Source organism: Pseudopipra pipra, chromosome 21 (assembly GCF_036250125.1).
Source record: "Pseudopipra pipra isolate bDixPip1 chromosome 21, bDixPip1.hap1, whole genome shotgun sequence".
Lineage (NCBI taxonomy): Eukaryota > Metazoa > Chordata > Aves > Passeriformes > Pipridae > Pseudopipra > Pseudopipra pipra.
Window position 1 is genome coordinate 3,981,509 of NC_087569.1, and position 19,821 is coordinate 4,001,329.

The 19,821-nt window shown below is 47.8% G+C and overlaps 2 protein-coding genes across 3 annotated transcripts in view; one reads left to right on the forward strand and one right to left on the reverse strand.

The window, feature by feature from the left end:
- ANKFY1 (ankyrin repeat and FYVE domain containing 1) overlaps nucleotides 1-12,588 on the forward strand; it is a 32,675-nt gene extending 20,087 nt beyond the window's left edge. For both annotated transcript variants that reach the window (XM_064677737.1, XM_064677738.1), the window contains exons 15-25: nucleotides 730-898; nucleotides 2,045-2,163; nucleotides 2,483-2,639; nucleotides 3,573-3,773; nucleotides 4,998-5,174; nucleotides 5,554-5,701; nucleotides 5,934-6,024; nucleotides 6,492-6,616; nucleotides 6,828-6,974; nucleotides 7,477-7,567; nucleotides 8,880-12,588. In XM_064677737.1, the coding sequence (XP_064533807.1) occupies nucleotides 730-898; nucleotides 2,045-2,163; nucleotides 2,483-2,639; nucleotides 3,573-3,773; nucleotides 4,998-5,174; nucleotides 5,554-5,701; nucleotides 5,934-6,024; nucleotides 6,492-6,616; nucleotides 6,828-6,974; nucleotides 7,477-7,567; nucleotides 8,880-9,012 (1,558 nt within the window). In that variant the 3' untranslated portion in view covers nucleotides 9,013-12,588. The remainder of the gene's footprint in view (nucleotides 1-729; nucleotides 899-2,044; nucleotides 2,164-2,482; nucleotides 2,640-3,572; nucleotides 3,774-4,997; nucleotides 5,175-5,553; nucleotides 5,702-5,933; nucleotides 6,025-6,491; nucleotides 6,617-6,827; nucleotides 6,975-7,476; nucleotides 7,568-8,879) is intronic.
- Nucleotides 12,589-12,696: 108 nt separating this feature from the next.
- On the reverse strand, nucleotides 12,697-19,123 carry LOC135425451 (neuferricin). The gene is made up of 4 exons (XM_064677745.1): nucleotides 18,886-19,123; nucleotides 17,899-18,039; nucleotides 17,110-17,296; nucleotides 12,697-15,499 (listed from the first exon to the last, which is right to left on the reverse strand). Exons 1-4 carry the CDS (start codon nucleotides 19,106-19,108, stop codon nucleotides 15,286-15,288), a joined length of 765 nt encoding a protein of 254 aa, XP_064533815.1. The 5' UTR covers nucleotides 19,109-19,123; the 3' UTR covers nucleotides 12,697-15,285.
- Between the last annotated feature and the right edge of the window lie 698 nt (nucleotides 19,124-19,821).

Below are 19,821 nucleotides of genomic sequence, written 5' to 3' on the forward strand. Positions count from 1 at the left end.
ACCTGGGTGTAGCTCCATTGGTCAGTACCTCCTCTAGTGGCTGCAGAAGGAGGTGCCACTTAATTCTAAGTGAGACAGAATCCTCTGTAAGAGACTCAAGTCCTAGAGAGAGGCCTGGAGGCACTGAACTGCCATGTGCCAGCTGGTTGGAGCTGCGTGTTTGCCACCATCCCAAATAATTAGATGTAGGTCCAGCAACAAGATTCCAATAGAACTTGCCTCCTGAGTATCTTCTAGACAACTTGATATTAGACTTAGCAGAACATTTGTCTGCTTACATGACTGACAGGCTGGCTGTGAAAGTTGGCAAGCTATACTGTCATGAATGTCACGGGTACAAACTGCCTAATGCTGCTGTTCTAACTCCAGGCTTTTAACAGTTGGTATTTGACTGTTGCTTGAAGTGTTGCCACGTTGCAGACAAAGCTGTTCTCTGCTGTGGCAGCAGGCTGGCTCTGAAGGAACTTGTTCAAATAATGGCTGCACTGAAGGCAGTGAGTGTCTCTGAGCTAAGAACACTCACTTTTCCAACTTGACAAAATCAATCACTTGCTACTAAAGGGGGGAAGAAAGGTAAATACAAAGCTGTGATGAAATATGAGCTTGGTGTGTTTGCTTGGCTGGGGAGAAATGACCTTAGCACAGCAGAAATACACACGTGAGGAGGGGATTTTTGGCTTTCTCAGTAAACTACTCTTAGTAACACACTTGGAACTGTCCCTGCTGCAGGACACAGGACGGAGAGACAGCCCTGCAGCTGGCCATCAAAAACCAGCTCCCTCTTGTGGTGGATGCCATTTGTACCAGGGGAGCAGACATGTCCGTGCCAGATGAGAAAGGAAATCCTCCCCTGTGGCTTGCCTTGGAAAACAACCTGGAAGATATTGCATCAACTCTGGTAAGACTGTCAGTTGGCTTAATTTAGTCTCAGTTTTGTGCACCTTGCTAGCAACAAAAGAGGTTATCAGCAAAACCAAACTCAGTGCATGAAAAGAACAGAGTGGTCCAATATCACTAATTTTAGAGGGTTTTTTTCACCAGAGGTTCCCCTCTTTTGTGCAGAAATCTTTTATAAATACAGCCAAATCTCTTGCAGCCACTGTAATAAAATACTATACAATGTGCTATCTAGATCCTGGAAGGAGTAAAGATCCACTGAAAGCATCAGTCCATGGCATACCAGGCTTGTGTATACCAGGCTTCCTGAATAAAACTGAACATGCCTGTGTGTTAGTGCTAGTTCTTATTGCATCTTGAAGTTGCATCAAGAAGGCCTTTAAAGGCTTATATTTACTTTAAAGGTAAATTTAGTTTCAGGCACAGGTGATCCAAGAGGAGATTTCTTAGGAGACTGAAGTAGACCTCCTTCTGTCTTCTTCATAAGGAAGTTACTTGAAAGTTTTTGTCTCTGATACCCAGTTTTGTCTGCTAGAGAGAGACAAATATTTAAAAGCTGTGCTGGTGACCTGAGAAATAAGTCTTGTAACTGTTCTTGACTGTTTGTGATGATGTTGGATAAGAACCTTTCTGGGGTCAACACTGCAACTACTCATGTACAAACCTTGTAAAGTGGAGTGGAACAAGTCTTAAGTGCCACATTGCTCAAGTTTGTAGTTCTCTAGTAGAAGAATACCAATATTAGCAGTACAACTCGTGGAAGAAACTCTCTGTTTAGCTGAATGTATAGAAAAGCAGGTAAATGGGCCAGAGCTTCAAAGGCAATGTCTGCAGATGCTGCTTGATTTGCTGTAGGTGCTGAAAGTGAGGTAACCAGTCCAACTGGCCTAAGACCTGTCTATCAAAGTATATGGGTGAATATTTGAATTGTTAATAAATACCACCTAATTAAGGATTACATAGTAAACCAATAAAGTACTGGTCTGGAAGACCTTAAAGCAGCTTCCTGAAATTCAGTGACTGCCACGAGAATAGACAAGGCATCTCAGGTTCTGCCTCTGAGGGACAGTGTTCCAGAAGCAGGGACTAGAGTAGGAGTCTGGAGACATAAAAAACCTTCACTGCCTCATTGTGCTTCTCCTTCCAGGTCAGGCATGGCTGTGATTCAACCTGCTGGGGGCCGGGACCGAGTGGCTGCTTCCAAACCCTTCTGCACAGGGCTATCGATGAGAACAGCGAACAGATCGGATGCTTCCTGATCCGCAGGTCAGGCACTTCCCAAACCTTCTGATGGGCACGTGTATGACCCTGGGATAAGCTCATTGAGTGCTGTCTTAAGTCAGTAACAAGTATGTGCTTCCTCAGGCTTTTGGTGGGTGGGACTTCAGGAATTCTGACTAATCTTAGACACATTCTGTTATCTCTGTTAGCATCATGGTCTTGCTGACCAGAGTCAAACTAAAACCAGGAGTTTGTGCTTTTGTAGGATGTGTCAGCAGTTGCTGGATCAGCTCTTGTAAAGTTTTTTCTGACCCTTTTTGAAACAGTTCAAATCTGGATGAGTGAATTGACTGTTGTGTTTCAGTGGGTGTGATGTGAATAGTCCCAGAAAGCCGGGCCCGAATGGAGAAGGAGAAGAGGAAGCTCATGATGGACAGACACCCCTACACTTGGCAGCCTGCTGGGGACTAGAAGAGGTGATCCAGTGCCTTCTGGAGTTTGGTGCCAATGTCAATGCTCAGGTGTGTGGAGAAACAGTGCACAGTTTTTTAAAGTTGATTCTCTGCCTCTAATGTAGCGAAAACAAACTTTCCTCTTAGTGGTGTGTTTTGCTTGATGGGGAAAAGAACATCCTGCTCTTAGAGCTGAGCCAGTGCAGCTCTGCTTTCTCTCCTGTCCCTTGTTATCAGGCCTAGGGCTTATCTGCCCATATGGTGGGTTAATTCAGGAAGCTGTGCTGAAGGAAAATAATGGTACAGTGTTACATTTCTGATGTAATGATTAGAATTCAGCTCCTCTGTCCTTACTGTGAATTAAAGGAGGAAGCAGGGCTCTATTCTGCTTCATTTAATCATTAAATGAGCTACAGTGTAAAACTCCATAATACTCCACTTTGGTGTGTTTGGGAAGTGTCTTCTGTTACTGAGTAAACTGAGGTGATGTAAGTATGAGTTACACTTGATTTTTGATTACACAGTAATCCTCAGACAGAAGCTTGATAGATAAGAACAAAGGAGATGAATGGGTAACATTTCTAGGTCCTGATGCTGTTGAAAGTGAGATCAGAATGAATCACAGAACACAGTCACAGAGCAGCCATGGCTGTAAACTGCTGCTTGATGCAGACAAATGATTAAACACCTCAGTTGAATTTGCTGTTAAATTTGAATGCTCATCTCTGCCCCCAAAATGACTTTGTGGGAGATGTTACACTGAGCTACTTAAATGGCTCTGTAGCACAGGATTGAGGTCAACCTGTTTGGAGAAACAAATCCCAATTTGCTTTCCTTGCCCTGTGGATTTTGAGCTCCCACTGCAGCTCTTTGGTGTCCCTGCTGAAGGCAGCTGGGTGTGTCACAGAACTAAACTGCCAAGTTTGCTTGACACTTCAGAATTAGGGAAGAATTTGTGTATTACTGAATCTTCACGTAAGAAACTTGCTGGTTTCCTTCTAGGATGCAGAAGGAAGAACTCCAATCCATGTTGCCATTAGCAACCAGCACAATGTTATCATTCAGCTGATGATTTCACATCCAGATATTAAGCTGAATGTACGTGACAGGCAAGGAATGACTCCCTTTGCTTGTGCCATGACATATAAAAATAATAAAGCAGCTGAAGCAATCTTGAAGAGGGAACCAGGAGCTGCTGAACAGGTAAGCTGGGAGTGTTCAGACCATGCTGGTCCTATTACTAGTTTGTGGTAACAGTTGTTCCACAGGCCAGTTCTGCTTCATCCTTTTGTGTCTGTACATGCAATCCGTTTGCCAGATGCCAAATTGTCTGTTGCAGGATTTATTAGGAAACTGTAGGATGTATGTCCTATGTGTGAGTAAGAACATTAAGGTTTAGTGTCTTGTCAAACCTTATCTTGTCAGTACTAAACTGAGGAACAGGCATATGTGTATATAAGGAGAACATTCTAACTCTGCTCTTGTCTTGTGCTGGAATAGTACAGAAATAATCTATTACCCAGCTCTCCTAAAGCTATCCAAAACAGAAAACCTGACCTAAAATAGCTGAAAAATAGATGCTATGCTGCCCTGCTGAACTATAAAATCTCCAACTGTATCTTCAGGCTTCTGGTGTGACACTTCAGGCAGCTGTTCAGGAGATCCTTCCTACCCTGTGTAAGTTTAATTACTAGTAAAGTATTTCAGTGCTTAGTGAGCTCTTATTATATCTAAAACATAGTTATAAATACAAGTAGTTCTGGATATGCTTTAACATCAGCTTCGAGGCAAAGTTGAACAACATGTACTTGGTATTAAGCCAATGAATTCTCAGGTTGCCCAGAGAAGCTGTGGCTGCCCCATCCTTGGAAGTGTTCAAGGCCACGTTGGACAGGGCTTGGAGCAACCTGGGATAGTGGAAAGTGTCCCTGTCCATGGCAGGGGTGTTGGAACTGGATGGTCCCTTCCAGCCCAAACCATTCCATGGTTCTGTGAATACACTTTGCATCAGTGTGGCAGGATTGCATGTTGCTTCCTTCTCCTGGATTAACTGCCAGATTGACTCCAGCTTGTTTCATTTAACTGAATTTATCATTAACTGCTGCTCAGTGCTTCACTACAACAGCTGTTAACCTTTTGTCTGTCTAACAATACTCTCCAGTGTGTGGTCAAGCCCAGGTTATAAAGTGGAAATAAAGCAGTCTGCAGCAGGCTTGAGTGAGCAGTTGCATCAGATAACTGAACTGAGAAATCACCTGATAGATGTGATTAACAGATAAGTCCCTCATGTCAGCCAGTGAAAGGAACAAGATTCTACAGTTCAAGTAGATGGAGCAAATGTCTCTTAGTGAAAATATGTCCTGCTACCTAAAACAACTTGTTCTGCAGCAGTAATGGATTTAATTTCACGTGCCCTTTCTGCCACAGGTTGACAACAAAGGCCGGAATTTCCTCCACGTGGCTGTTCAGAACTCAGACATCGAGAGTGTGCTGTTCCTGATCAGTGTCCAGGCAAATGTGAACTCCAGGGTCCAGGATGCCTCCAAACTGACCCCTCTCCACCTGGCAGTCCAGGCTGGCTCCGAGATCATCGTGCGCAATCTGGTACGTGCTGGAGTCGCTTTTCCTCTGCTTAAAAATGCACGTTGTGGCTTAACACACAGTGCCTGTAGCCTGGAGAAGGCACCTGAAGGTGACACCACTTTTTCTGAAACAGAAAGTTCCCTTAGTTTGTGCTGTTGCTGAGCTGCCCCAGGTTTGCAGCAATCCCTGGGCAGTGCGACTCACCTAAAGAACCTTCCCTTGCCCTTTCTGCGCATTTGAACACAAACACAAGTTGCAGCAGCTCAGTAATGACAGCATTTTATATGTGCTGGAGGCCCTGCAGCATCTCTGTGCAGTGGAGTCTTGTGTGCTTCATTCACAGAAATAAAGAAATAGCCCTGGAAGCATCGCTGACCGTGTCCCTTTTGCCCCCTGACAGCTGCTGGCAGGGGCCCAGGTGAACGAGCTGACCAAGCACCGTCAGACTGCCCTTCACTTGGCAGCTCAGCAGGACCTGCCCACCATTTGCTCAGTCCTTCTGGAGAATGGAGTGGACTTTGCAGCTGTAGATGAAAATGGAAATAATGGTAAATGTCAAGTTACACAAGTCAGTGCAAACACTTCGGTAGGTCTGGTGGTGGGGAGAGCCCACTGACAGGGCTCGTTCTGCAGAGGTGGAACAGAATGAAGGTCCAGGAAATCAGAGCTTTTGAGAGGGAAGATGAGAGAAGTGGAAGGGGGGCTTGTTAATTTATTTATTAGGCTGCAATTATTGCTGACATTCAGAGTCTTGGACCTTGTTTTGGTTTTACTTTTCAGCTCTTCATCTGGCAGTGATGCACGGCCGGCTGAACAACATCCGGGTCCTCCTCACAGAGTGCAATGTGGATGCAGAAGCCTTTAATATCAGGTAATTATTTATACTCTTGAGACTAAAAGAACCACATTCTGTTTTAAAATGTATGATTATATGACTGGTTTAAAAAATCAACAAGGATTTGGCTTGTATTATAATATTTATACACAAATTTGAGTGAAATGTGCAGATGATGCTGTGTCTAAATTCTGTGGAAATTATATGTATACACCAAGAAAAGAAAGTTAAAGTAGGCAGTTGAGATAAGCTCAGTTGGTTAGAGCATGGTGCTAATAACACCAAGGTTGTGGGGCTGATCCCTGTATGGACCATTCATTTAAGAGTTGGACTTGATGATCCTTCTGGGTCCCTTCCAACTCAGAATATTCCGTGTATGTGGTACTGAGTTACTGAAGTGTAGCATGGTTTAAGTCTGAACCAAACTTGAAAACAAGGAGAGTTGGATGAGGAACTGCAGTAGCAAGCAGACTTTGATCAGGATAACAAACTCTTTTCCCCAGAGGCCAGTCACCAATGCATATTTTGGGACAATATGGGAAAGATAATGCAGCAGCCATCTGTGACCTCTTCTTGGAGTGTATGCCAGAGTACCCTCTAGACAAACCTGATGCTGAAGGAAACACAGGTGGGTGAGACTAAACAGCTGTTGAACTTGAAAACCACTCAAGTTGTATTCATGGTATGTCACTTTTAAAGCTGGAATAATTGGCAGTAATATGTTAAATACAGTAAGATGCAAACATTGCTCAGAAACTTAAAAACTAAAGATGCTGCTCTGCACTGAGGGTCCCACAGCCCACCACTCTGCTAGCAGGGAACTGGCTTTTATTTTTCAGTGCTGCTCTTGGCTTACATGAAGGGAAATGCCAACTTGTGTCGTGCAATAGTGAGAGCTGGGGCTCGGCTCGGAGTCAACAACAACCAGGGAGTCAACATCTTCAACTACCAAGTTGCTACAAAACAGCTTCTCTTTAGGCTGCTGGGTGAGTACCACTGGCTGCAGTGGGAAAGTGGTTTTAGCTTATGCTTCTGGGATACTTCAGTGAAGGAAAGAACTCTGGGCACCTGACTTAGATGACAGTAGTTCCAGACAGGCTGAACTTGTGAATTTTATACTACTTTCACGGAGGGGGAGGGTAGAAATACTAGTTTTTCTCACAATCAGCTGAGTAGTTGTACAATGCAGACCTGTCAAACTTAAATATTGCTTTTCCTGGAAGGATAGACATGGAAACTCCTGGCTGGGTGTGTAGTCTGATAATAGCTTAAAACCCAGACACTGCTTTTTAACTGCTGCTGTGTAGTTGCTGTGGGTAATGTGATGATGTTGAAAGCACCTAAACATTGTCTACAACCAAGACTGCAAGAGTAGTTAGATCCATTGTGCTGGCTGCAACCTAAAACTGGACAAAGCCTCCTTAGTATGTTTAGTGAACTCAAAAGGTGTCTGAGCCCATTTTGTCTTTACATTTTTGCCTCTAACAGATATGCTGACAAAAGAACCTCCCTGGTGTGATGGCTCCAACTGCTATGAATGCACTGCCAAATTTGGAGTCACGACAAGAAAACATCACTGGTAACGTGACCCATCTTGCTGTGCTTACAAGGAAAGATTCCTCTTCCAAATGTAGTTAGGCTTGTTCCACCTGGTGGTTTAGGGAACCTCCATGTTAATGCAGGTGTATAACCACTAATCCAGCTGAAACATTCCACCCTGTCTTAGATCAGTAACTTGTGGTCTGACTAAAATCCTATCTTAAGCAGTTTGTGCATTTAATATTCTGACTGGTTGTAAATGAGAAATCCTGTCCAAGTTCCAGCAGTAAAACAGGATTTAAATGCTCACTTTCAGTAGTTGTCATGGAAAGAGTGATGCACTTCACTCAAAGGGAGAACAGTGTATTGTGTTGATATAGGACAGTGAGTTAACAAAGTCCAGTGGTAAATGTGGCAGTGGTTTAGCAAGACTTGATGGCAAGGTACACTTGATTATTTACTGTATAGAGGATTGGGTCAGACAAAACTGAGGCTCAGAAGACCCCTTGTGTTCCAAACTCCTCCTCACTGGGAGTTCAGGTGTGACTGGATCCGCTTAGTCCCAGGCTTGGCCAATGGCTTATGTCTAAAGGATGATACATGTGCAATCAATCCTTTAGATCACTTAGCTGACATTCAAGGTTTCAGCACTTATTCCCAATTCACTTGCTGAGTATCTGACACTCAGCCCTGAGTAACCTTGAGAGGTGTCCCAGCTCCAGGGGAGATCCTGGTGTGCAGCCCACTGCCATGCAGGAGAGCTCAACAGGCTGTTCACTCCTTATGGAGCAAGATGATTGACTTGCAGCTCTGTTTGTCCCCAGAGCCCAGCTTAGCCAGACACAGCCTTGGGACAGCCCTCTGGCTGTTCTTTATCCAGGGCAGGCAGGAGGGAGCACACCAGCCCTGTGTGGGGCTGACCCGCTCTGAAACAGGAAAGAGATTTGAGCAGGTGTTGCCAGCTCAGCTTTGGGGTTCTGTTTGTAAGGGCTGAAAATGCTGACACGAGTTGCTCTTATGAGTTGCCTTTTTCAACTAGTCTGAACTTCTCCAAACATGCTGGGTTAGAGGGATGTTAAGCTAAGATTTTCTTAGCCCAGTGTTCCAGAGAAACCACAGGTGGATCAGTTGAAGTTGTACCAGTTGACTGACCAGTACAGAAGCATCATGTGGTTTTGGCATTAGTAAACTCTTCCATGGGAGATATCAGAAGATACAAGACAAACATAGCATTTCAATTGGTACTGTCCCTTTTAGTGATGACAGCATTGATAAAGAATGTCATAAAGACTAAAATCCTGGTGTTCATTAGGAGTGAACTCACTTTTCTCCCACCCCTCTTCTCCCAACAGCCGACACTGTGGACGCCTGCTCTGCCATAAGTGCTCAACAAAGGAGATTCCCATCATAAAATTTGATCTGAACAAGCCAGTCCGAGTTTGCAACATCTGCTTTGATGTCCTGACTCTGGGAGGAGTCTCCTAGTATGCTGTGGAAGTAAAGGGATTCCCAGTCAGTGCTCCTGACAGCAGCTCTGCTTACAAGCCCTCTGGATAGGGAAGAGGAGGCCTATACATGTCTTCTGCAATAGACTGAACTAATTAAGGACCCTGTTATGATATACTCTGGTATAAATGACTTTGTATGACTGTAAATGTATCAGGCTGTGATAGACTTCACTAGGAATTCGAGTGGATCGTGGCAACCAAGTGACAAAAGAACTTAGACCCTCTTCTAGTTGCAGTGGGGTATGGAAGCTGAAATTTAGACTGTTTGAATCGATGCAAAACAGGTCTGTCCTTGACATGGTGCTTTGCACTGAGCAACTCTATTAAGTCCTGTGGCTTTCAGGCTGCTTAGTAGAGATGGCATTAAGTTTCAGGGTAACCAGGTATCTTTCTTTGCTTTGTCTTAAAGATAAATGTTCCCCTTCTCTAGAGAAGACTTCTTGTGAAGCTAAACTGAGCTGTTGCAACCACTGTTCATTTCAAGAAACTCTTCAAACCCGGGGTAGTTCTAAGTATAGCTCAAGAATTGTGGCCTTACAACAGAAAGCTTTACACCATCTGATGCAAAGCAGTCAGAATTGCAGACCCACATCTTGATACCTCCTCAGCAAAGTCTCATCAGCTTTAGCATGTTCAGAAGTGCAGGATTGCTTTAGGCAGTAAATGCTCTTGCTCATCCCTGCTAGAACTGTCAGTCTTTGTTGCACTTTCATTTTTACGTCGCTGGTCCTTCCAGTCCAGGGAACTTGTGCAAATGGCTGAGTTTGCTGAAAGGCCTGAGCATGTGCTAAAGGAGAAACACTAAACCTGGGCAAGTCAAACTCACAGTACAGCAATAAATGCTGAAGTGCATTAGGAATCCCATGAGGGGGACAGTAGCACTTTCCTTGGTTTACAGAGCCTGGTGACTGCTGGGGCAGAGCCAGGAGCCCTGCCAGTGTAGAATGTGCTGCACCTTGAGACACTAAATTTGGGTCCATTTTCAGCAGGATTGCTGGTGAGTGGGACTGTATGTGGAGGCTTCCTATTAGGAGTAAGCTGCAGTATTTTAATCTAGGCTGGTCATGCTCTTTTAAACATGGTTGATCCGTGAAAACCCATCACCACGTTGTGCAGGTAAACGGGGAGGGACTTTCCTGGTAGACCAAGTTGTGATTTGATGGCCAAAGGCTTCAGTTAGGAAAAATGGGTACTTAAGCAAAACTACATGCCATGTTAGGGCTGTTTTTATCCCAGGAGATGAACGTAGTTTAGACTCAGCTCAGCATTCCTCATCTGTGCTCCATGAACTGGTGTGCATTGATGTATTGACTGTTATTTCCAGTGAACACATGGACAGTTGGTGACAGTGACTTGTCAGTCTTAACGAGTCAGATGAGATGATAAACCAGACTGCTGCTGTAGGGGAGACTTGCTTGAGGTTGTTCTCAAACTTGTCCAAGGAGAGGACAGGAGAGGGTGTAACTGCTGACGTTTGCACAATGAATTTCACGTCAAGTCTCACTTGATCTGCACTTTGATCTCCCAATATGCACATGTTGTAACTGGAATCACCCCTGTAACACTAGGAAGAGTAATGGATGACAATACAAACTTGTCTCACTGTTTGATGTCTGCTGCTGTCCTGTTCCAACAGAATGCCCTGGGTAACACAGCTGGTCTCCTAACACAGTTACTAATCCAAATGGTGCACCTCTGGCATAATATTGTAAGTGAATGTGGGACTATAGTGGTGTCAGTTAATGCTGGTGACTGAACTAAGGGTGTCAGTCAACTGCAAGCTACAGTCTGGGTCCTTTGAAATAGGTGATGGCAAACATTGTACTTTTAGTCCATTGCTTTCTGATGTTTCAGGGTGTCACTGGCTGTAAGTCTGTAGCAGTGAAAGTTAATGTGGAGAGAGTGAATTTGGTGAAAGAATCCTGCCTGTAGTGTGTCCCGTGGGAACACGTTGACTTCCTTCTTGGTTTGGAGCTGCAGGGCTGTGGAGGGGTAAGTGTGTGCTCAGAATGCTTCCAGACACTGCTAGAGGAGTGGTTTTCCAAGGCCACAGCCTATGGACTTCAACTCAGTTGGAAAACTGCACAACATGTAAGTGCTAAAGCACTGAAACATCACTTTTTCAGTGACTTCTCTGGAAGGGGCAAAGGAACAGGGAGCTCAGCTCTAACAGAATAAGCAAGCTTTTAACTGATGGAAAAGTGTGGATGTGGTGAAAACTCAACTGAATGGCAAGTTTAAGGCTGGCTAGTTGCTCTTTTAGAAAGTAGAATATTAATTAAAACTGTGTAAAACTCTGAAAGATTTGGGAAACCATCTGTAGTGTTCCTGTTTTGCTGTTTACAGCTAGTACTGTCCCAGCTTTCTTACTGAAGTCTGAAATGACAGTTAAGGTTATTGATAAATGTACAGTCTGAAGTGTTCATTAAAGCAACTAAATTCAACAAATTTGATCATTTTAAAGTGCCTTTGAGATAGTTTCCTTCCAGCCAACTCTGAATAGCTTTCTGCCAGAGCTAAAGGGGAAAAGCTCAACAACTTGAACCAAAACCCAAGTCAGTTCTTTTCTAGTTCAGCTGAGGAGGTTGGCTCCACCAACAAGTGGTGGGACTCAGCCCATCACACACTCTGCCTAGTATGGGTCTGGGCTCTCAGACCTCTGAGGCTTTTTGGGAGTTTTGCTGGCAATGCTCCACTGCAGGGTACAGATGTGAACGAGGCACTTGGTGACGTAGTGGTGGTCAACACATTTCGAACTCTAAACAACTGCTCTTCCCTTTTTGTAGCATTATACAGTGGTGACCAAACCCCCCACCCCCTTCCCCTGCTGTCTTTTAGTGGTATCTATTAACTTCAGACTCAAGTCTGCCAAGCATTGAACAAAAGGGTAAATGGAGAACACAGTGGTGTCCCTGGGAAGTGCTGCTGCCACACCAGGCTCCAGGCACTTCAGCAGGGCTGCCTGGGAAGTCTGGGTGGTTCCTGCTGTAGCTTTTTGTTCTGAGACTGGATTCCTTTTGATTGCAGTCACCCAGCACTCTTACACAAGGACAAAACGTGGTCTGAGGTTTTGTGTCTCTGTACAAGGTGCAGTCACCGTTTCACACCACTGAGTGGAGTGAGAAGGTCAGTCAGTGTTCAAGGTACTCAGAGTAAGTTGCTGGCTAAAAGCTGACATGCCTTAATGACTTCCTGTGCTGGAGATTAACAGCTTTACAACTGCTCAGTAGTGCTTCTAAACTAACATGGAACAGTATGGGAGGCCAAGGCTGGATTGTTCTGGAGATCAAATGTTAATAGGCAAGTCCTCTCTTTTCTGTAACCAGCAGAGGTGGGTACTGCAGCAAACTTGTCTCTAGAAAAATCAAAGCTTGTACGAGTGACAGAAGTAACTCTGAACCTTCTAATACCCTCTGTGAAATAGAAAAGGAAGTCTTAGAACAATGGCATTTTATCTGCAATGTTTGTCTGGAGTCATTGTAAAAATGTATTTTTCCAATATGCATTACTTTGTTGTGTAATGATTCTACTTGTAATAAAATGCAGAACTAGACGATGCATCCTGAGGTGAAACCTTGCTAAGGACACATCTGCTCCTGGGGAGAGCTGTCCCCTCTGCCAGCTATCCTTCCAAACCACAAGGAAAACCAGGGATACAGCATCCAGTTGGGCATGGCAGCTTTTATTCTTTGTTCTGAAATTATTCCAGGTGTTCATCTTCACGTGGAACTGCTACACTTTCTTTTGGCTGACAAGACCTGTAGTTTGTACCTCTGTGAATGCCTTATACCAGACTTATGTGTAATCAGTGAAACAATCCAGCTCCCCCCAGGCCAGAGCTGGTTCCTGGAGTGAATCAGTTCAAGTGGCAGACACTTGGTGCACTCAGCTGTGTCCTGGGGGGCAGCCCAGCCCCCTGGGAGGGCACAGAGCTGCTGCAGCTTCACTTCAGGAGCAGGAAAGCCCCAGTGCAACAGCAAAGCCAGCCAGGCCCCCGGGGTGACACTGTGGTGCATTAGGCTTTTATTAATAAAACTTACTAAAGTCCAGATGGATGGTGACCTTTATTAGAACACTGTGGTGACTTGTCCTCTCTCTATTGCTCTTCCCACCCTTTTCCACCATGGGAGTACAAGCAGGACACTCCTGGAGCACTTCAGGTCACTGAGGGTGTCTCCCTGTTTGCTTTAATAGATGACTTATTCCCAGTGCAAGGCAAACTTTCCCCCCCCGGTGATTCCAAACACTAAACTGAGAAATAAACTGAATTGGTTTTCAACCAACTTTAACTTAAAGCAAAATGCTCCTGCCCTGCCTTCCTGCAGCAGTTTATTCAATTTTGGTGTAGCTCCTGCAATCAAAACCATCCCCTCAGCACTGTTTGTGTAGTGATGGAGTGTTACAGCAAGATCAAACTTGCTTAGAAGTTAGAGCTGGTCCACCTTCACTAGGCCTGACTTGCCCTCACAAACTACTTCTTACGCTATTTAATAATATGGAATTTGCTGCAACGTTTAAATAGCTTTAGAAAGTTCCTTTAAAGGTATTCCAATCATCTTGGGGGATGGTTTCACCACTTTAACAAGAAAATGCATTTAAACAGGTGCTGTCTAAAAGCAAAGGCCACACTGGCACTTCCCCTGCCCACCAGGTCCTGGAGGCAGTGAAGCTTTGCAGCTCTCTCCTGCACCTCTCACTCAGCTTCATCCTCAGGAGTGTTGTGTGAAAGGAGCAGTTCCACCCCCAGAGCTGGTTCAGTTCTGCCCCACATGTCCCACTCCCCCTGTCACTGGGAAGAGCTGCCTGAAGTGCCTTGGGGGGCTTCTCGAGGTGATGGTGGGAAAGAAACACACCAGGATTAGGTTAAAACCCCCACAACCCCCCTAAACCTCTATTAGAACCAGCATTTACATGTTTAAGTTCCCCTGTGGCTCCATCCATGGCAGCTGTAGCATCTGAACTTTATCAGTGAAAAGTGATGTAAAAGTCCTCCAGCAAGGGAGTGATTATTGTTACTTTGAAGTAATTTACTGCCCAGCCTCCTCTAAGCTTGCTAATTAACTGATCATTTAGTTCTGGGGTCTTTCTTTAGAGGTGGCAGTAGCTAAAAATGAATTTATAAACACCTTCCAGCTGCTTATAAATAGGTGGTAGCTGCCCTAAGGAAAAGAACTGAGCACAGCTCAGCAGAGACTGTGTTTTGCTGGACTCTTGATCTGGGTGTTTCTCAAGGCTCAGCTATACCAGGAGCTGATTTTAACAGCAGATTCTACCAAAACCAGCACCTGCTTCCCTGCAGCCTGGGGTTTATAGTGCCTGGGCCCTGTGCAGGTGTTCATTTGACCTTTTCAGCAGAAAAATGGCAATGACCTGCCCTGGTCTTCCGGGAATCACTCATAATACTGAATTTTGCCACGGATTTTAAGGGAGCTGGGCCTTGGGAGGACACATCCAGCTCAGTCTGATGGGCACAGACCAGATGGGAGGATGTCATAGACCAGAATGGAAAGAGGAGGCAGATTATTGGATGGTTGTGTTGCCACACAGGCAATAACAAAAGCTATTTAAAACTACTCATTCCTGATCTGAACAGTTTGACAGTGGTGAATCACAGAGCAGGAGGGTGCTCATAGGTGGCTTCCCATGTCTAATGCAAACACTGAAGGAGGAAATCCAGCTCTGGCCTTTGCCTTTTGTACTCCAAGACATTGATAAAGCTTGTGTGTAACCCAACTGCACAAGCTCCCAGATACTGTGTACCCTAACTGGAGGAGAAATTCAGGCTTCTCCCTGCTACCTTTAAACTCTCTGGAGCAAATCAGGTGCCTGGGAAGGAGCATCAGCACAGAAATGCAGCCCGGCCTGAGGACGGTGCACGAGCTGAGGTCACTGATGCTGCAGCAGTTCTGTGCTCACTGACCCCACTGCCTCAACACCCAACATGTCCCACCACTGTGCACACAAACATCTATTTCCTGGCTGCACAAAAAAGCAGTTTTTAAATAGAATTCAGGCTGTGCATCTTACAGTTGTAAAAATACCACAGGAACAAAGAAAGTCCCTGTTACTGATTTTGTACTAAAGTGTTTCCCCCCTCCCTCAGCTCCATCTCCACAGGTTAAAAAGCATCACAAATAACATGGAATTGTTATTTGCACAGACAGCTGGAAGGGATGGAGCTGGAGCTGCCCACCCACAGTGTGATGTTCTGCTCCAGGATTCTCCGTGCCCTGGAATCCAGCCCCTGGAATCACCCCGGGAGGACACACTGCTCAGCCAGGGCAGGGCAGCCCTCGTACTCCTGCAGGTGAGGGTTATCCAGGTCCCCCCTGTCACTGTGCTGGGAGGAGGGTGGGTGGCCCCAGGGGGGCCCTGTGCTCCTCACACACACACAGTGACTCCCCTTGGAGCCGGGGCGGTACAGCTTCCGAGGGACTCCGGCCCAGGCTCTGCTCACTCCCCCACTGGGAAGGGAAAAGGAAAATAAATTACAATTCAAACCCATGGAAATGCTTCCAGTGCATAGAGAATCATTAGAAAAAAACCCCAAGGCGATCTGGGGGAATTAGAACTAACAATACACCCCACTGAGGTCGACTTTGCTCCCAGCAGCCCCCATCCCACAGCTCTGTGATCCCTTTTTTACTGGCTGTGCTTCAGAAACCCGAGGCCTGAACCTGGTTTCATCACTGCTGCTCCACACTCCCACCCTTCTGGGAGTGACCAGCTTCTGTGTCCCACATTTCCAGCGCTGGAAAAGGAATCACAGCCCTGTGTAACACAGCAAAGTGCCTTTTCTGGAGGTACCTCATTGCTCACAGGTGACCACACGTCATCACAGAGTGGTTTGGGTTGGAAGGGACCTCAAAGATCACCCAATCCACCCCTTGCCATGAGCAGGGACACGTTTCACTAAACCAGGCTGCTCAAGGCCTTCTGTGCCTGCACTGAACACAGTGATTTGGAGAACTAAGGCAAAAGTACTTCCCCAGCTGATTCACCGTGTCTCTAAACTTTAAATTTCTATTTCTAGGCCCAATCCTGCCTGTTCCCCCAACCACAGCAGCTTTTAAACCTGTAAACTCTTACACCAGTCCCAAGGCTGCCCCCAAGCTCAGTCCCACAGAGGAGCAGGTCCCCAAGGTCCCCAGGGCTGCCCAACCACTCTGCAGTGTGGGCTGTGAAATGATTTAACCTTCCAACAAAACAGTCCCTAAACTGAGAGCAGAACACAGCTAAATAGGAAAATAAGTAGGAAATGACTATTCAAAGCTCAACCTCATTTTTATGTGGTTTAAGTGAAAACTGTTGTGGCAGCAGCCTGTCAGACAGGCTGTGAAACTGTGTCAAAAACACAAGTCAATGCTTGTATTCCTGAGAGGGGAGAGAACCTGCTCCAGTCCCAGTCCTACTGGGGTTTTTGTCCTGTTTTCCTGAGAACAGGAGGATCATGCACATGTGGCAAATTCTGAAGCCTGATTTTGATTCCAATGTGAGAGGTTGTTTACCCTGGAGAAAAGGAGGCTCAGGGGGGACCTCCTCCCTCTCTCCAACTCCCTGACAGGAGGGGGAGCTGGGGGGGGTCGGGCTCTGCTCCCAGGGAACAAGGGACAGGATGAGAGCAAACAGCCTCAAGTAGCAGCAGGGGAGGTTTAGGTTGGATTTTGGGTAAAATTCCTTCATGGAAAGGGTTGTCCAGCCCTGGCACAGTTGCCCAGGGCAGTGGAGGAGCCCCATCCCTGGAGGGGTTTAACAGACTGTGGATGTGGCAACTGGGGACATGTTTTAGTGGTGGCCTTGGCAGTGCTGGGGGAACTCAATGATCTTGGAGGGCTCTTCCCACCTGAACAATCCTGTGAATGCAGACAGGGAAAGGGACCATGCCTGGGGTATTCCAGCCACGGCAGCACTGCTGCACATGGAACCTGTGCCCTGCTGTGGAGTGGTGGCTGCAGGAGCCAGGACACCTTCCTGCACCACTCCTGCCAGGGGAGCAATGACACAGTGCAGGGCACCCAAAAAGGGGCAGAAATGCTCTGCTCCAAAGGATCCACGATGTGGGAAGGCAGTTTACCTCTGTGTGGAGCACCAGAAGCGGGTGCCCTTGGCAGAGCTCCACTCAGAGTTGCAGGGTGGGAACTGCTGCTTCCTCTGCTCACTTTCTGCTTGGAATTTCAGAGCTTCCTCAATGGCAGCCTCAGCCTCCCTCAGGGCTTCTGTGGGTGCCCCATTCTCATCGTAGAACCTCCCCACCAGCTTCCCTGGGAGAGAAGATCAATTAAGACCACAGTGTTTCCAGGCAGGGAAAATCATAGTCCTGGTGGCTTTTTTTATTTGTTATTTGAAGGCAAAAAAAAGGAGGATGTCACCGTGGCCCAATTTTAGAACTGAACTGAGCTTACATCCCTTCAACTAACTCTTGGCTCACCCAGCAATTTACCCATATTAATAAATCCACACAGGACAAGCTTAGGCACAGACAGAAACCAAAGCCACTTTCAGCAGCAGAACCCACCCATGCACCTCTTTCCCCAAAAGAGTTTTCCTGCACTGCTGCTCCTGCAGTCTCCCAAGTCCTGCTGATTTCAGGCTGGCTCCACGCCTTTGGCTCAGGAAAAGCATGGCAGAGCTGACAGCCTGGGTGGGAAAACCATTCAGCTTCCCCTCAGAGGGAAAAAAACCTCAAACTGGGTGTGCCTGGGCAGCAGCTCCAGCCGGGCACTCGCAGGGTTCGGGGTCTGCAGCACAGAGAGACCCTCACCAAGGTGATGCCCCAGAGATAAAACCTGGTATTTTGCCCCCAGCCTTCCACCGTTCCCCCCACCGTGTGTCCCCTGAGAGCCCCCCCAGCCCCAGCACCCACCCACGGGCTCGTAGTTGTCATTGTAGAAGCTCAGCCAGCCCTGGATGGAGAGCAGCTCCTGCGGGGACAGCGCCGACACGTCGTCCACCAGCCCCGACGGGGTGAAGTCGCCCGTGGCAAACGCTCTGGTGGCATCTCTGCCTGAGGGGTGAGAGCCCAGCCAGGGGTGAGACCCCCAGACGGGGAGTGAGACCTCAGCCAAGGAGCAAATTCCTGTGCCAGGGCTGAGTCCCCAGTCATGGAATGAATTCCCCAGCCATGGAGTGAGTTTCCAGTCATGGAATGAATTCCCCAGCCATGGAGTGAACTCCCGGTCATGGAGCGAATCCCCCAGCCATGGAGTGAATTCCCATGCCAGGGTGAGACCCCAGCCAAGGGGTGAGACCCTATTCCCCAGCCATGAAGTGAATTCCTGTGCTAGAGGATGAACCCCCAGACATGGGGGGAAGCCCCCAGCCATGCAGTGAATTCCCGTGCCAGGGTGTGAGACCTCATTTCCCAGCCATGGAGTGAATTCCTTTGCCAGGGGATGCAACCCCTGACATGGGAGCAAATCCCCCAATTCACCCCAGGGGGTGAATTCCTCAGCCGTGGAGTGAAACCCTCAGCCAGGGGTGAGACCCCATTCCTCAGCCACGGAGTGAATTCCCAGGAGGGTGTGAAACTCCAGCCATGGAGTGAATTCCTTTGCCAAGGGCTGAATTCCCCAGCCATGGAGTGAACTCCCCAGCCATGGAGTGAGACCCCATTCCTCAGCCACGGAGTGAATTCCCAGGAGGGTGTGAGACCCCAGCCATGGAGTGAGACCCCATTCCGCAGCCATGGAGTGAACTCCCCAGCCAGGGGTGAGACCCCATTCCGCAGCCATGGAGTGAATTCCTGTGCCAGAGGATGAACCCCCAGCCAGGGGTGAGATCCCCCTCGGAGCGAATCCCTCAGACGATCCCCCCCTCCCTCAGCCAGGCCCGGCGCCATCCCCGGCGGTACCTGCGAGCGCGCTGTACGCCCCACCAGGCCCGTAGTGGCGGCGGCCGCGCTGCACATCGAAGACCCTCCCGAGCAGGGCGAGGTAGAGCCCGGGGTCCCCCGGCGCGCCCCGGTAGCGGCGCAGCTCGGCGGCGCGGAGCAGGCGGTGGCGGGGCTCGAACCCGCGGCGCAGGAGGCAGGCGGCGCCCAGGCACAGCAGCGCCGCGGCCGCGCCCCGCCACATCGCCGCGCCCCGCGCGGCGCGACACCCGCGCGGCGCGCTTTACGGCAGTGTGGCGAGGGAGAGCGGGGGGACGGGACGGGATGAGAGAGGAGGGACCTCAGAGATCATCGCATTCCAACCCCCTGCCAGGGACAGGGACACCTGCCACCAGAGCAGGTTGATGCAACCTGGCCTTGGACATTTCCAGGGATGGGGCAGCCACAGCTTCTCTGGGAATTCTATCCCAGCCTCTCCCCGCCCTCACAGGGGAGAATTTCGTCCTAAAAATGCCCTTCTTGAGTACGTGCACGGAATCACAGAATTGTTAGGGTTGGGAGGGACCTCTGGAGATCACCCAGTCCAACCCCAGGCCAAGACAGGGTCACCCAGAGCAGGTCACCCAGGGACCCGTCCAGCTGGGTTGGAATGTCTCCAGAGAGGGAGACTCCACGACCGCCCTGGGCAGCTGTTCCAGGCTCTGCCACCCTCAACAGAGAGAAGTTCTTCCTCATGTGGAGGTGGAACTTGTTGTGATTTAGTTTACGGCCATTGCTCCTTGTCCTGTCTTTGGGAAGAGTCTGGGGCCATCCTGTGACACCCCTTGGGGGCATCACTTATGGGAATTAATGAGACACCTCTCAGTGTTGTGTTCTCCAGGTGCAGCTCCCACACTCCCCATCAGAGTGCCGTTCCAGCCCCAAATCCTCTCCATTCCCTGAGCTGGATCCACTGCA

Excerpts from the sequence above, each read along its gene's own strand:
- LOC135425451 (XM_064677745.1), bottom strand. The coding sequence starts at position 19,108 with ATGTGGCGGGGCGCGGCCGCGGCGCTGCTGTGCCTGGGCGCCGCCTGC. Across the intron at positions 18,040-18,885 it reads GGCGTACAGCGCGCTCGCAG|GCAGAGATGCCACCAGAGCG; the intron begins GTACCGCCGGGG and ends CTCACCCCTCAG. Across the intron at positions 17,297-17,898 it reads TGACAACTACGAGCCCGTGG|GGAAGCTGGTGGGGAGGTTC; the intron begins GTGGGTGCTGGG and ends CTTCTCTCCCAG.